The following is a 17,623-nucleotide window of genomic DNA, read 5'->3' as shown; positions in this document are numbered from 1 at the left end:
ATGTAAAATGCTCTGCTTCTTGATGAACAGGAATTGTGGATTTGTGGATTTAATGTAAATGCTTTATATAAACCTTCAAACAGATCTTTCCCAATTAAACTACTGTGAAATTCATTTGAAAGTTTGTGATGCTTCCAGGTCTTCTGAGGAGAATTACGGAGGTCTAAATTAATTGATATTTACGTTAAAGTAAGACCAGGTTATCTGCCAAATCTTTGAAGAATTTGTCAGATCTATTTATCCAGAAAAGTTTTGGCAGATGCTGGTATTAGCACGTCTCCTTTTCCCAGATTTGAAGAAATTTGCTACACTAATCTGTAGTGCAGGATATTTTGTTGTTTGCTAATCTACCTGAAAAAAATAAAAGTAATAGTGATTGGACCAATAGTTTCCAAAGTTTGCTGCTACAACTGTTTATCCTTTATTTCATGCCTGAGTCATTTGCAAACTAATTGATAGAGATCGATAGGGGTAATTAGTCAGCAACTCTATTACTGTTGTACCTTGCAACTAACAGGATAATAGAAGATGAACAAAAAGGACTTTGATTTCTTCTTGTCCAATAATTAATTTAATGCAATATTCCTGCAGTTCCCATCTAGGAAGTGACAGTATCCTATTAGTTAATGTCATTAGCCACAATAATTATCCCTAATAGCAATAAGAGGGCAAATTTTCCTCCATATTTAAGAAAAGGATCTGCATATGTCAACAATATGATCACCAAGCAAAGACAAATATTTTGCTGGACTGGATATGATTCCAAGATCCATAAAAGTGTTTCTACAAATCAAGTTTAAGGTAATGATGCATTTGAATAAAAGGATGGAGATGTGGTTCCTGGAGTTTATTTTGGTTCCAATTTCATCTTGAAATAAATTCATGGAAGCCTTTCTTTTGCCAAACTATGAATGAATTTCAAAGGCCTTCCAACATTGTGTTTTGTTTATTACTCTGAATAGTTCTATTTAAGCAATAAGAATTTGTCACATGAGAAATTCTTTCATTCCTTCAACCTTTTCCCCTTCATTTATCTTTCTAGATCAGGGTGTCACTCATAAGGAAAATACATATTGCCCATTGTAAATTGCCCCTGAGAAGCTGCTGCCTTTGTGAATCACGGTCGTCCTTTTGGTGAAGGTACTCACACAATGCTGTTAGGCAGGGACTTCCAGGATTTAGACCCCATGATGATGAAGGACCAGCAGGTGTTGGTGTTGTCTTATCCTTCTTAGTAGTAGAAATCATTGGTTTAGGAGTGGTTCAGGTAATTGCATTTCAATGTATAGATGGCACACACTGGAACCACTAAATGCTGCTGTTGCAGGGAGTGAATGTTTAAGGTGAGGTACTTTGTTCTGGATGGTATTGAGTTTTTTTGAGATTTGTTGGAGCTGTTCTCCTCCAGGCAAGTAGACAGTATTCCATCATACTCCTGCTTTGTGCCTTATTTATGGTGGAAGGACACCAGGGGATAAGTCAGTCATTGCAAGATACCCAATTCTGACCTGTTCTTGTAGTCATTGTATTAATATGGCTCATACAGTTGAGATCCTAGTTCATGTTTGCCCTCAGGAGGTTGATGGTGGGGGACTCGGCAATGGTAATCCCATAGAATTTCAAGAGTAGTTGTTTAGACTCCCTCTTATTGGGGATGCCCATTGCCTGGCACTTTTATGATCCTAATAATTACTTGCCTTTTGTCCATCGCTGCCTGAATGTTGACCGGGTCTTGTTACGCAAGCATGGGCTGTTTCATTTACTGAAGAACTGCAAATGGAATTTAACATTGTTCAATGCTCAAAGAGACTGCAGATACTGGAATTTGGAGCAACAAACAATCTGTGGAGGAACTCAATGGTTTGAGCAGCATCTGTGGGAGGACAGGAACTGTCAACTTTTCAGGTCAAAACCCTGCATCAATCCTGATGCAGATGCTGCTCAACCCATTGAGCTCCTCCAGCAGATTGTTTGACCATTAGCAAACACCCCTACTTCTGACTTATGACAGAAAGGAGGTGATTGATGGAACAGTTGAAGATGGGTGGGCCTAGAACACTGCCTGGGACCTGAGGAACTCTACTGTCTTGGAGGAACTTATAGACCAGCTGGTATAAGAGTAAATATAACTAATATGGCAATATTGCTGGTAAGGCAGCAACATTATTGATAATATCAATGATAAGTAAGTCTTTTTCTTGAATGGCTTCATTTATTCACTTTTTCTGAATATTTCTAGAATAGTAGTTATATGAATCATGAAGAACTTTGAGAAATTCACCCAAAAGGTTGCTGAACATTGCCTTTGGATTTGTTACAATGAAATCAATTTTTGTGGATATTTTGCAATGGGATTTAGGTTTTGAGAGTCGGTCTATAATTTTAGTCGGCTTCCACACATTGCATAATGAAGTCAGCTCTTCTGGGAATGTGTCCTCCACCTGCTTCCCCAGTGGGAACTCTTAGCTTCTTCCTGTTCCCTGTTTTGGAAAATCACCATAACTGTACCTTTACAGCAGTCATCTGATCATCTGGTATAAGAAGCATATTGTGGCATAATCTAAGACATTGTTTCTTCAAGACACCGTCTGCTGCTTGCTTTGCGATGTACACACATGCTCAATACATGGGGAACTCACATCCAGTCTGAAGTTGGAAGCCATTTTGCGCTACTCAGCCTTGGATGTTACTGAAGAAAATGGAAACTCTTGAAACCAAACAATGTTTTGTGCTGTTATTGAAATCAACAGCCTAGTACAGGTGGCCACTGAAGAACTATTTGCAGGTAGGATGGAAAGATCCAAATGGGAAGCATTCCCTGTAGAAAAATAATGTGAACTGTGGAAGGGATCTGTTGTTTCTAGTTTCTTGTTTCATAATTGTGGGGAATTCCATTTTATAACTTGGGACCAAAGTGTTTGCACTTCTGCAATGAAGGAAATCAAAGTTGAGGAAAAGGACATTGATGCCCAACAGTATTTCACCACAGTTTCAGTTGAGGCTAAAAATTGTTCCTCTCCCGAATCCCTTGGTATGATTTTGTTTGGAAATCTGTCTTCTGCTGGGAGAATGGAAGAATGGGAGTGGCATGAAAGCCTTGACTGATTTTCAACGAGGTACTAACACTTAGCAATAGATGTGATATTCAGTTTCCATACGGTTTACCTGATTTCATTTTGCATTTGGAAATCCTTTTCCACTTGTCGTTGAATATTTTGTTTGGCGGAGGCAGCCTGGAGGGGGAAAGTTTAAAGGTGTGGGGGGAAAGTCTTTTACACAAAGAGTGGTAGGTGTCTGGAATGGGCTGTCAGGGTAGTGGTGGAAGTAGATACGATAATTGCGTTTAAGAGGCTGTTGGATTGACGCATGAATATGCAGGGATCATGTACAGGCAGAAGAGATTTAATTTAATTTGGCATCATCTTCGGTGCTGATATCATGGGCTGAGGGGCCTGTTCTTGTTCTTATTGCCCGCACCTCCTGTTCTATGTTTGTACAAACATACAGAATAAGGACAGGAACAAACTTCACAAACCCTGAAGTCTGTTCTGCAATTTAACAAGACCATGGATAATATGAATTTAACCTCATGAATCCCATTCATGATGGAGGTCTATCCAGTAATTAAGACCTCCCCATCCCACTCCACCCCATCTCACAAAGTCTTATCCAGCAGTGTAATCACCGTTGGGGGTAGTGCAGTTGGGGAATGGTGTCCTTTTATTTTCGTCAAAGTGAAAAGATGATACCCAAATGGAAAATTAATGTTAAGGAAATCCTTAAATAAACACACTATGATAACATGATATGATGTTTACTAATAAGTACCAACTCCCAATTTTAGACAGAAAAGCAATTATTTTATTTTTCTAGAGTATTTTTCGTAATTCATGTGTGGGATGAGGTCATCACTGGCAAGGCTGCCACATTTGCTTATCGCTGCTTGCCCAGAATTAACTGAAGAGCTTACTTCAGTATAGGGGCTTTTATGAGTCAAACACATTGATGTGGAGGCTAAACAGAGTACTGATGGCAGGTTACCTTCTTCAAAGGATTTAGTGAACCAGTTTGGATTTTACAATGAACCAATAGGTTCATAATGGTTTTCATTAATAATGATTCTGTTTAAATGAATTCATATTTTTAATCTTGAATTTGAAATCTGAACTTACTTTTTGCAAGTCCAGTCATGTAGTTACTACACTTGCTGTGTGATACATTATCATTTGACATATTCTATCAACTGAGCCAGTGCTCTTCTGTAGCCAAACGTAATATAATATTTTACGTATTCTTCTCACCAAAAGCAACTGCCTACACTCAATGTACCTCACTGCAAAGCTAGCACAAGCCATCCAAAAGCCTCAATTTTCTGTTTGCACAGACTCTGTGGACATGAAATGTGCTTTACCATAGATCTTTCCAAACCATGCTGCAGCCTCTTGAATGCATTGCATTTGAAATCTAATTCCACTGTACTTCAACTGCCTTCTGTAGAACGAACAGCTCAGATTCACAGATTTCAGCTTTACAAATTTCTACTAAGTATGATAAATATTTCTTTGTGGAAGTTGGATTTGTTCTGATAAACATCAAGATGGAAGCCTCATACTTCAACTTTTACCTGTGTCCTTGATGTTGTGGGCATTTTTGTTTGTCAGAATATGATTGGTATTTTTAGGTTCCTAGTTGTAGATTTTATTTTTGAGTACACTGATGAACAGGACACAATTCATCATTTTACCTTCAGTAAATAAAGCCTTCTATTGACTGTTTGATTTGAATAAAAGTGGTATATAGGCATAGGTACAGTATTGCATTTTATACAAACCATTTGCTGGCTAAGAAAATAGAGAAAAATAGGCACTATTTCATGATAATCCAGTACCCTCATATTGCTGGTCACATTACTGCAAATAATATGGCATAGGAGGTCTATATTGCTGTGGAATATAGGCTGGGGAATTCAAAATTGTTAACTCTTACTTGCCAATTTACTGAATAATTGGCATTGATATTGGTATTGGTTTACGTATACCGAGATACAGTGAAAAAATTAGTTGTGCAAGCCATCCATACAGATCATTTCAAATATAAGTACTTGAGGTAGTACAGGGGAAAAGCAATAACAGAATGCAGAATATAGTGTTACAGTTACAGAGAAAGTACAGTGCAGGCAAACAATAAGGTGCATGGGCTATGATGAGGTAGCTTGTGAGGTCAAGAGTTCATCTTTAACATACAAGAGATCTGTTTAAGAGTCTTATAACAGCAGGATAGAAGCTGTCCTTGAGCCTGGACGCTGCGTGTTTTCAAGCATTTGTATTTTCTGCCCGATGGAAGGGGAGAGAAGAGAGAATGTCTGGGGTGGGAGGAGGTCTTTGATTATGCTGGGAGCTTTTCGGAGGCGGTGAGAAAAGTAGACAGAGTCCATGGAGAGGAGGCTGGTTTTCGTGATGGAATAAGCTTTGTCCACAACTCTCTGTAATTTCTTGCAATCTTGGACAGAGCAGTTGCCATACCAAGCTGTTATGCATCCAGATAGGATGCTTTCTATGGTGCATTTGTAAAAATTGGGGAGGGTCCATGGGGAAGTAGAGGCACTGGTGAGCTTCCTTGGCCTATGTGGTTGGACCAGGACAGGCTATTAGTGATGTTTACACTTAGGAACTTGAAGGTCTTAACCAGCTCCACCTCAGCACCATTGGTGCATACAGGGGCATGTGCTCCATCCCACTTCCTGTAGTCAATCACCAGTTCTTTAGGCTAAGTGCAAAGCAAAATGGATGTTAAAATCCATGCTCATTTTCTCTTAGTAGTTTAATTTTCTTTTGCTTTAAAGTTCTTTAAAACAGTGAATACAGGGTATCAAAAAAGCCAAAAGTCTGCAGATGCTGAAAATCTGAAATAAAACCAAAAAATACTCAGCAGGTCAGACACCATCTGAGGAGAGAGAAACAGCCCTACTGAGTATTCACAGCACTTTATGTTTCTACCATGAAGTGCAGGTCGTCAGTGGAGTGTTTGTAATGCTGTTGGGCAACATTTCAGCTTCATTTCATGATGTTATTCGTCTAATTCCTGCATTAGGTGTTTCAGCTCAATTAACTAGCACTCGCCTTCGCCGTAACACATCTGTTGGAACCCCTTTCTGGATGGCCCCAGAGGTAAGTAAGAAAATTCAGAGGAAAACCCCCACCAGCATTGTTACCCAACCTTTGAATGCTGGCTTCCCTGCAATTATATTTCTCTTTATTGCTCTATTATTATGGTTTGTTTCATGAGTATATTAGTCTTATGTGTTTATATGATGATAAAACTGCAGTAGCAATACAAAATTGGAAAAAATGAGACATTCCCTCATTAGCATCACTCAGTGCAGTGACTATAAATACTGTCCAACTGCACCTTCAGGGCTAGAGTAAGTTTGCATTACACAGTCAAACTTTGCGTTTGCTGTAACCCACTCCCCTTTGGTAATATTGATGGAGTTTTGAAGAATTGTTTAACAGGCAAGAATGGCATAAAAAGATTAGGTTATTTGTGATTGTAATGCAGGCTAGAATTCAACAATATCTTTTGTCAGGCTTCTCTCAATACATCCCACTTTCTTCTTGAAGGGCTGACGGGGAATAAACCTTATTCCTTTCTGTGCGACTTCACCCTGTAGTTATGGTTTGTAACATTACATCACAGGTAGGAAATGTTGTGCATTGTCTGCTTTTGAAATAATGTACTTCTGAGAAGTTTTGCAAATTGCCTGCAGCTCCTGTTTGCATCATGTTGACTTCCTGACACACCTCCAATCATTAATTTTGTTAATTGGTTCAAAACAGCACATCAAGAGCAGAGAACATGGAACATATAAAACATAGAACAGTACAGCATGGGTTCAGGCCCTTCAGCCTATTATTTGTGTGTCAACTTGATGCCAGTTTAAACTAATCCCACCTGTCTGTACATGGTCTGTATCCCTTGATTCCCTGCCTATTCATGTGCCTGTCTAAATGCCTCTTAAATGTTGCTATCATATCTGTTTCTACCACCTTCCCTGGTAGTGAGTTCCAGGCATGTAAAAAAAATCTGTGTAAAAAAACTTACCTCACACATTTCCTTTAAACTTTCCCCCTCTCACCTTAAAGCTGTGCCCTTTAGCATTTGACATTTTCACCCTGGGGGGAAAACACTCTGTCTATGCCTCTCATAGTTTTATATACTTCTATCAGGTCACCCCTCAGCCTCCGATGCTTTAGAGAAAACAATCCAGGTTTGTCCAACCTCTCCTTATAGCTAATACACTCCAATCCAGGCATCATCGTGGTGAACCCCTTCTGCACTCTCTTCAAAGCCTCTACATCCTTCCTATAATGTGGCAACCAGAACTTCACACAATACTCCAAATGTGGCCTAACCAAGGTTTTTTACAGCTGCAACATGACTTCCCAATTTTTATACTCAATGCCCTGACTGATGAAGGCAAGCATGTCATATGCCTTCTTTACTACCCTATCCACTTGTATTGTCACTTTCAGGGAGCTATGGACTTGCACCCAAAATCAAGGCTCCTGAGGGCACTATCAGATATAACAGAGGTCCCAGCACTGATCCTTGCAGAACACCATTAGCCACAGAGCTCCAGCACCCCTCCACCACTACCCTCTTCTATTACCAACTCACCATGGATCCCATGTGACTCACACTTATGGATCAGCCTACCATGAAGAAACTTGTCAAATGCTTTACTGAAGTCCATATAGACAACACCTACTGCTCTAACATCATCAATCATTACCGTCACTTTCTCAAATAACTCAATCAAAATTGTGGGACACAACCTCCCTCATACAAAGCCATCCTTTTCCCAATGTGAGTAAATCCTGTTCCTAAGAATCTTCTCCAATAATTTCCCTATCACTGATGTAAGGCTCATTGGCCAATAATTTCCTAGATTATCCCTTCTTAAACAAAGAAACAACGTTGGCTATTTTCCAGTCTTCTGGCACCTCACTGCGGCTGAAGAGGATACAAAGATCTTTATCAGGGCTTCAACAATCTCCTCCCTTGCTTCCCTTAGTATCCTGGGGACTTACATCAAGCTCTGGGGACTTATCCAACTTAATGTTTTTGAAGACACCCAACACCTCCTCCTTCTTAATAGTGACAGATGAAAAACACTGTGATGCTGGAGGAACTCAGCAGGCCAGGCAGCATCAGTGAAGAAAAGCAGGCGGTCAATGTTTCAGGTCAGGACCCTTCTTCAGGACTGAAGATAGGAAAAAGGGAAGCTCAATATATAGGATGGAAAAGCAGAACAGTGATAGGTGTACAAAGAGAGGAGGCGGGGTGGGCACAAGGTCGTGATAAGTAGATGCAGGTCAGAGATAGTGATAGGCAGCTGCGGGGAAGGAGGAGAGAGCAGATCCACCGGGGGATGGCGGAGGAGGAAAAAAGTGGGGGTAGAAAAAAGAGAGATATACTAGGAGAGGGAAGGAAAGAAGAGGCATGGTTGGGGGTGGGTGGGGAGGGGGGTGTGGGGATTACTTAAAATGGGAGAATTCAATGTCCATGCCATTACGCTGCAAGGTTCCAAGACGGAAAATGAGGTGCTGTTCCTCCAGTTTGCGCTTGGACTTCCCCTGGCAGTGGAGGAGACTGAGGACTGACATATTTGTAATGGAGTGGGAGGGGGATTTGAAGTGACTGGCAACCGGGAGATGCAGATCAAGGTTACGGACAGAGTGCAGGTGTTCTGCAAAACGGTCACCTAGTCTGTGTTTGGTCTTGCCAATGTAAAGGAGGCCACACTTCAAGCACCGAATGTAGTAGATGATATTAAGGGAGGTGCAAGTGAACCTCTATCTCATCTGGAAGGACTGTTTGGGTCCCTGGATGGAGGTGATGTAGGGATAGGTGTTGCACCTATGGTGGGGGCAGTGGAAAATTCTTGGGGTGGGAGCAGGATGGGTGGGGAGGGAGGAGTGAACTAGGGAGTCATGGAGAAAGTGGTCCCCGCGAAAGGCAGAAAGGGGTGGGGAGGAGAAGATATTCTTGGTGGTGGGATCCCATTGGAGATGGCGGAAGGGCGGAGAATGATGTGTTGGATGTGTTGGATGTGTAGGCTGGTAGGATGAAATGTGAGGACAAGGGGGATCCTATCTCTGTTGGGTCTGGGAGGGGTGGGGGTGGGGGCAGAGGTGCAGGAAGTGGCAGAGATGTGGGTGCGAGCTCTCTCAACCACATTAGAGGGGAACCAATGCAAAGTATTAATTTAGTACCTTGCCCACTTATTCTAGCTCCATGCACAAATTCCATCTTTGAGTGGAACTAACCTTTCCCTAGCTACCCTCTTGTTTTTAATATACATATAAGATGCCTTGGGATTCACCTTAATCCTACTTGTGAAGGATATTTCATGGCCCCTTTTAACCCTCCAACTTCCTTTTTTTCCTGCATTCTTTATACTTCCCAAGGATCTTGTCTGATTTCAGCTTCCTGAACGTTACATATGCTTCCTTTTCTTTTTTGACTAAACTAAGAATATCTCTTGTCAACCAAGGTTCCAGAATCTTTCCATCCTTATATTCCATCCTCACTGGAACACACTGGTACTGAACTCTAATCAACTGCCCTATAAAAGACTCCCACATATGATATGTGGATTTAATCTCAAAACAACAACTCCCAATCTATCTCCTCCAGTTCTTGCCTAATACTGTTGTAACTAGCGTTCCCCCAACTTAGCACTTTCACTGAAGGAATAGTCTTAACTTTATCCATAACTATCTTAAAATGTATGAATTTATGGTTACTGTTCCCAAAATATCAGCCACTGAAATTTCAATCACCTGGCTAGTCCCAACATAAGGACGAGTGCAGCCCCATCCCTAGTTGGACTACCTACATATTGTTTCTAGAAACACAGCTGGATGCACCTGACAAATTCTGCCCCACCTAAGCCCCTGTCACTTAGGGAGTCACAATCAATATTGGGGAAGTTAAAATCACCCACTATAATAACCCTGTTGTTTTTACGTCTTTCCATGATCTGCCTGCAAATTTGTTCCTCTGGCTCCTACTGGCTATTGATCAGCCTATAACCCCACCGTAGTGATTGCACCCTTCTTATTCCTGTGTTCTTCCCATATGGCCTTGCTAGATGAACCCTTCAAGATGTCCTCTCTCAGTGCGGACATTACATTCTCTCTCATCAGTAATGTAACTCCCCCACCTCTTTTACATCCTTCTCTGTCATGTATCCTGAAAAGTTGAGCTGCCAGTCCTGCTCTTCACTCAACCAGGTTTCTGTAATGGCTACAATATCATAGTACCGTGTACTAGTCCAGGCTTTAAGCTTATCTGCCTTACCCGTTATACTCCTTGCATTAAAATAAATGCACATCATTCCTGCTGTGTTCATTATCCTGGTCCTGACTGTTTTTGCTATTAGTCTTACTTGACTTAACCTCTACCTTCTCCTCAGTCACTCCACCTGCTGTCCTACTGCTTCATTTCCCAACCCCCCCCCCCCCCCCACGCCCCCGCCACACTAGTTTAAACCCTCCTGAGTAGCACTAACGAACTGCCCTACAAGGACATTGGTGCCCCTTCAGCTTTGTTGAAACCTGTCCTTCCTGTACAGGTCTCACTTGCCCTGGTAGAGATCCCATGATTAGGTATCTGAAGCCCTCCCTCCTACACCAGCTCTTTAGCCACACATTCAACTGTACTGTCTTCCTATTACTGGCCTCGCTAGCATGTGGCATAGGGAATAATCCCAAGATTTTAACCCTGGATGTAATGCTTTTTAACTTTCTACCTAACTCTCTAAATTCTCCATGCAAGACCTCATCTCTCTTCCTGCCATGTCATTAGTACCAGTATGGACCACTGCCTCTAGTTGCTCACCCTGTCCTTTCAGAATGTCCTGTGCCTGCTCAGAGACATCCTTGATCCTGGCACCAACCTGGAGCTTCACTCATGGCCACAGAAACACGTGTGTCCCTGACTATCTGTGTCCCCTATCACTTCCACGCCTACACTTTGACCATCCCTGCTGTACAACAAAGCCAGTTGTGGTGCCACTAATCCGGCTGCTGCTGTTGCTTTCCCTGAGAGGGCATCTCCCCAACAGTATCCAAAATGGAATATCTGTTAGAGAAAATAATAATCGAGGGCACCCTTGCACTACCTGCCTACCCCTCCCCCGCCAATCACCCATCTAATTGGGCACCTCCCTGAAACTACTATATATGATGCTTCCTCCCTCCTATATGCTCCTCAATGAGTCCAGCGGCTGCTTCAATCAATCCATGTGGTCTGAGAGGAGCTGAGCTGAACGCACTTCCTGCAAATGTGGTCGTCAGGGACGCCTGACCTCTCTCCGATCTTCCATATTTCACAGGAGAAGCATATCACTCCACTGACTGCCATTTCTACCCCTGCTACTGGCTTAAAAGAAAGAAAGAAAAGGAAAGACCTTACCTTGACTCACCTTGTTACCACTTAGCTTTCCTCAGTGAATCCTCCCTTGTCAAAGCCTCCACATTTAGACATCAAAACAGACCTTCTCAATATGGCCACTCCAAATTGGCCACTCCTTCTAGAGCTTGACTCCTGTTTTATGCTGTTCCTCAACCTCAGCGCTAGGCCTGTTGGAAGGACAAATCACAACATTCATAAAGCAGAATAGCTAGAAAATTTGACAAGCTTGATAATACATTATGTACCACATTGCATGGTCCATCCTAAAAAGGATAGAGTTTAACATTTTCTCCATGGACCTGTGCTTTAGTTTAATCTACAGGGTTAAACTTAAAATGAAAGTCAGTTATTTTGATTCAGGAGCAAGTCTACCATTAACTAGCTTTTAAAGTTCACCGTCTCACAGCAAAACTGTTTACAAGATAATTCAAGCAGAGAAGCTAAACATTAATTTGTTTTCCTATGTCAATAGCAGACCACATTATTAATTCTCACTCTTTCCAGATGCTTCCACTTTATTTTTCGAACAACCACCTTTGGATAATTTAGCAAAACAGTAGGAGCACATTTCTGTTTAGAATCAAAATTTACCCAAGCTTTCTCAGACCTCTCAGTTTTGATTCCATGTGAATTCCTAAATTTCCATCAAGCCCGCAGGACCCCTCTGTCAATATCTCTTACAATTCCTATTATATTACCTGCAGGCTTTATCAATGAGCATAGCAACAATAACATAGAAAGCAGATCGACTTACTAAAGTCTGTTGTTTTACAAAAGCCAGTTTTAAACTAACTAGTATTTAGATCTAAATCTAAATCTAAGATGCAACCCATATTTATGATGCAGCTGTGAACGTTAAGCTGTGCAACTCAACTCAGGAGAGATGTGCCAATTCCACTCAGGAACACAAGGCTCAATGAAATATGAAAATAAGGAAGTCAGGCATTTCCTGGATTAATCCTTAGTGAAGTTCACTTGAAGCAGTACTGAGAAGATGAAATCATGTAGCGAACAGAAAAGCTATGGAACTCCAGGCTAGAACTTCTATCTACAATTCCAAAACGATGGTGCTGTGCAATTGAAAATTGATTTATCTCAGAGAACAGAAATTTTGCATACATATCTGGGTGCCTTTGTGCCTGTTAGGACATTCAGTTCTGTATTTTTTGATGGAGCTTCTGTTCTCCCTCTACCCTATGTTGCAGCGTAAAACTCCTTGAAGTGACATCTACAATGGTGCAACATGCAAAATTTGTCTGCAGTGAGAATCGGTTCACTGATCAGAAAAACAACAGTCCTTACTTACTCCCTAGCCCTGTTTCCCCTGAAACCATGCCATATAAAAGCCAACACTCAGGCCATCCTCACTGAGATCCTTGATCTCCTCCAAGTCCAAACATAGCCACACACACATACCTTGATCTCTAGAGGTCAGGATCGTGATCACTTTCAGCTTCATGGCTTCAGGATAAGTCCAGACTACTGCTGACCTCTGCTACAATTCACAGTTCTCACCACTGCCACAGGTAAGCATTTTCTTTACCTTCAGTCCACAGGAGCAGCCAATGCTGGCACAGGTGTTTGCCGGTATGTCAGGTGCTCCCAAAGTGTAGGCATTCAGAGACCGCACTTGTTTCCTTACAGAGATATTCCCGGCAACCCCTTTCCAAGAAGCCCTGGCTGTGGCCCCGGGGTGCTTATGTGGTCCCCGGACACAAAGAACATTACGGCTACTGTTCTTCATTAGTCTGTCCTGGTCCCTTTTACACTTCTATTCCCTTCCCATTCATTCTTCGGCAACACTGCTCTGTAGCTGGAAGAGTGTTGCTGGTACTGTGGTAAGTCTGGTTAAGAGCTGTCTGCAGAGACTGTACCTGCTGTGCAATGTTGCAACAATTGCAAAGACTCGCAACACATCACTGGAGAACACGGGGCTGAAAATGACATTGTCAGTTTCACTGCAGTTACACCAGGAAATCTGACAAAGCTCTTCAATGTACCTTATATTTAAAATTCTCACTCTGAATACAGCTGTCACGAACACTGCTGAAATGACCCATGATATTGTTTCAATGCTTAAAAAAGTATAGAAGAATTTCTTAGCCATTGATAAATCAGCAGTTAGTCTGTTAATGCACATTGTAAGCATTGCAAAGCTAAAATTTTCTGAACATGAATTGTGATATTATAGATATTATAGATGTCTCACTTTCTTACCTAATGGTAACATATGACCAGGACTATCAATATTTACTAGTAACACAGAACGCATGTTTGATTTCCTGATGATCAGGTAATAGCTTGTGAACAGCAGTTGGATTCCAGTTATGACGTACGATGTGATGTCTGGTCCCTGGGTATCACAGCCATTGAGCTTGGGGATGGTAACCCACCACTAACAGATCTCCATCCAATGAGGGCTCTGTTCAAAATTCCAAGGTAATCCACTCTAGTATGTGTTGGTGCATGCCAAACCTGAGAAAAATTACTGCCTCATTTCAGAGCGTTGCACTAGCTTGGAAGTCCTGACAATAATACTGCAGATGCAGAAGGAATGTTTGTCTCACTGACTTTCCTTCATTTTCGGTGCAAACTTCTTCCATTTTCCTTAAGTGCCAGCCTTAAAATTAATGGTGTTTAACGCAGTGTGTAACTTAGCTTGATATGTGCTATGATGCAGAATTCTGGAGAAAAGGAATACGATCTGCCTCCTGGTGCTTTGCTTAATTTCCATGCTGCAAAGCATAATGAAGTACCTGGAGGATTTGAAATTGTAGCAGAAGCAAGTTCCTACCAGCATCCTAAATTGTAGCCGGGACTTGGATTTTGTCTTTAGCGAGGCTGTAGCTGTCTTTTTCATTTTAATGTTGTTGTATGTAATGAATTTTGCTATTCCTGTCTAAATTCATTTAGATTCCGCTATGTTCAGTTTCCTAGGATATTTCCAGCACCATGACAATTTTGGAAATGTCATTTGTGCAGCTGAACATACTTGACAAGGAGCACTGTAATTTTGGTGACATAACAGTGGGAAGGAAGCTTTGAAAATGACAAATTTTATTGTAGATTGTTTTTATTAAAATACATGAAAGGCATTGAATAAACTAGTTTCAATGAGTGAAATAAATTAAAAGTTATGGGTGGGTGAGTGCCACTAATTACATCGGCAAACTTAGAGGACAGTCAATGGCTCAGATTTTGCCTTCATGGTTCATGATAACACTAGAGTTTCAATGAATTTTACAGTGTAATGGTTCTCAACAATGATTTTTTAACAGCATCTTTACTACTACTGTTGACAATATTTGTGGTTTACCAAAAGACTGAGTAATTAAATATTAACATTATCACCATATTATTCTGCAAGTACAAGGGATGCTGCTTTTCTGAAACAATACGTCTTATTTTTCTTGTAATATTGCATCCAAATACAGAATTTAGTTTCTGCTTCCAACTAAAGGATGAGAAAATGATTTGTTAAACAGTTGATCATGAAGAGAATCTGTAGTGAACAATTATGAATTAGAACTCTTTAACAGAGAGTGGGTTTTGTGATCCTCAATAATGTTATCAAGACCTAGGAGTCATTAGTAGACCCCCATGCATGACATACTCAGCAAAATAATAATCAACTAAGCTAAATGGATGTTGCCCGACATTCACAAAAATACAGAACAAAAATCAAATGAATTCACTATTGGGACAGCTCGCTAGAGTTCAGTATTAATCCATTCAGGGACAATGTCAGAAAGGGTACAGGAAATCTGAAACTCTTTTTCCCATCTAACACAGTTGAAAATTTCAAAACTGGGATAGATTTCTGTTAAGTAAAGGCTTTAAGAGCTATGGCCTAAGGCTGGTAGATTAGAGTTAAAATACAGATCAGTCATGATCTAATTGAATGGTGGAACAGGCTGGGAGAGTTCAATTCTGTGTCACTGTTCCTCTGTTTCAATGGTCAAAGCACACCTTATGTACTCCATCCTGCTCAAAAACAACAGAAAATATTCAAGATCTTCAAGCTGAAAGGACTGAGTTATGATTCTGGACAGAAAAATATTCAAAGGTGGTATGTGAGAGATGATCAAATGAATGGATATTGGATCACAAATAGTACCAAAAAATAAATCTGAAATAAAATAATTATATAATGAGAATAGTGCAGTGATTTAAAACAATTGACTACAAACAGTGCAGATATCGGGAAACTTCCCTTTGGATAAAGGATGAAGTTTAGTTAGAACAATGATTCTGAATAGTCTGGGGTCATTTGAGAAAAAAATTGGATGCTGCAATGGGAGGACTGTAAATTTCTTCTGGATTGACAAACAGGATGGACTGAATGGCCTCCCTTTTTAATCTGAATATTTTTCCCCTTTGTCTAAAAAGCTTCTTGACTATAATTAAAAATCAGTATTATGCAGATGCTGGAAATTTGAAAATTCTAAAAACACAGGAGGTGTAAAACTTACTCTTTTATCTCTTCCCTTCCAACCATCCAAAGATTCAAACAGTCTTTCCAGGTGAAGCAGTAACTGACTTGCACTTTTTCCAATGTCTTGTGCTACATACAATGTTCACATTATGGTCTGCTCCACACTGGAGAAACCAAACACAGACTGGACTGCTTTTCAGAGCACCTGTTTTCAGTGCACAAGGCTGACCCTGAGCTTTCTGTTACCTAACATTTTAATTCTCCATCCCATTCCCATTCTGACTTTTGGCCTTCTACATTTTTCCAGTGAAACCCAATGCTAGCTTGTACAACAGGACTTCATTTTCCATTCAGACAAGTTGAAGCCATCTGGGCTCAATATCAAATTATACAATTTACAGATAACTCACTTTTCCTGTTTGTATCAAAGCTGGTCAATTCTTCCATGGGATTATTCAGTTTTTCTCTTTCCACAGACACCGCCTGTCCTGCAGGACATTTCCAGTGGGCTCCTTTTGGTTTCAGGTTTCAGCAACAGCTGACTTGTATTTCGCAGCTTTAAACTGCGCCTTTTGTTTTTTCTCTCTCTGCCCTCCAACTGTTTTCTTCTCCAAGTATCCATAAATGTTGGCATCACCTGGATAACTCTGACCTCTCCCTATTCCATGTCCTGTCAACACCCTGCCACCCCAAACACACACACATCCCCACCCCCCCACACACACACCCCACTCACACACACACATCTCCGCCCCACACACACCCACCCCACTCACACACACACCCCTGCCCCACACACATACACCCACCCACACACACACACACACCCCACTCACACACACACATCTCCGCCCCACACACACCCACCCCACTCACACACACACCCCTGCCCCACACACATACACCCACCCACACACACACACACACCCCACTCACACACACACATCTCCGCCCCACACACACCCACCCCACTCACACACACACCCCTGCCCCACACACATACACCCACCCACACACACACACACACACACACACACACACACACACACACACACACACACACACACACCACCACCACCACCACCTCTTTGCAACTTTAAACTGACATGTTTTTCTCACATTCCATTTGGATGAAGGACCTTTGACCTGAACAATTAAATCTGTTTCTCTTTCCACAGGTGTTGCCTGAACTGCTGAATATTTCTTGCATTTCTGTTTTTTTAAAATTTAGCTTTCTCTTTCAGTTTGAATGGTTTCCCCTTTTCATCTGAATATCCTCCTTCTGTAGTCCAAATGGCTGTCCTTCTTAGGCTGAATGATCTCCCTCTTTAGACAAATTGACTTCACACTTTAATCTGAATGGCCTCCCTCTTTTAGACTGAATGACCTCCATCTGTCTTTTCATCCGAATAGCCTTCCTCTTTTTAATATTAATGGATTTCTCTTTAGTCTGTAGGCTTCCCTCTTCCACAATCATAATGTGATCACAGCACAGTGCCCCCTAATCCAAATACCCTGCTGTGTGCTTGCTCTCTTCCTTTCAGCTACAATGCCTTCAGTTTCTTGCTCAAATTCCTCCTCAATCCATCCTTTGTAAGACTGCACCAGGGCACCTACTAAGAATTCTCTGGAGTAAGAACACTCACAAGTGCAGCTCAGGGCTACTATGTAATTATAGATCCAGCCATGAAATTATTGCTGTTCATG

General features: G+C 41.3%; 1 protein-coding gene across 1 annotated transcript in view; it reads left to right on the top strand.

Moving 5' to 3' along the window:
- Positions 1–13,924, top strand: part of LOC127570471 (myosin-IIIa-like) — an 85,451-nt gene extending 71,527 nt beyond the window's left edge. Inside the window, exons 5-6 of the mRNA XM_052016081.1 lie at positions 6,091–6,167; positions 13,775–13,924. Of these exons, the coding sequence (XP_051872041.1) occupies positions 6,091–6,167; positions 13,775–13,924 (227 nt within the window). The remainder of the gene's footprint in view (positions 1–6,090; positions 6,168–13,774) is intronic.
- The last annotated feature ends 3,699 nt before the right edge of the window (positions 13,925–17,623 follow it).

This window comes from Pristis pectinata, chromosome 5 (genome assembly GCF_009764475.1).
Source record: "Pristis pectinata isolate sPriPec2 chromosome 5, sPriPec2.1.pri, whole genome shotgun sequence".
Taxonomy (NCBI): domain Eukaryota; kingdom Metazoa; phylum Chordata; class Chondrichthyes; order Rhinopristiformes; family Pristidae; genus Pristis; species Pristis pectinata.
This window is presented reverse-complemented; position numbering and strand designations above follow the sequence as displayed.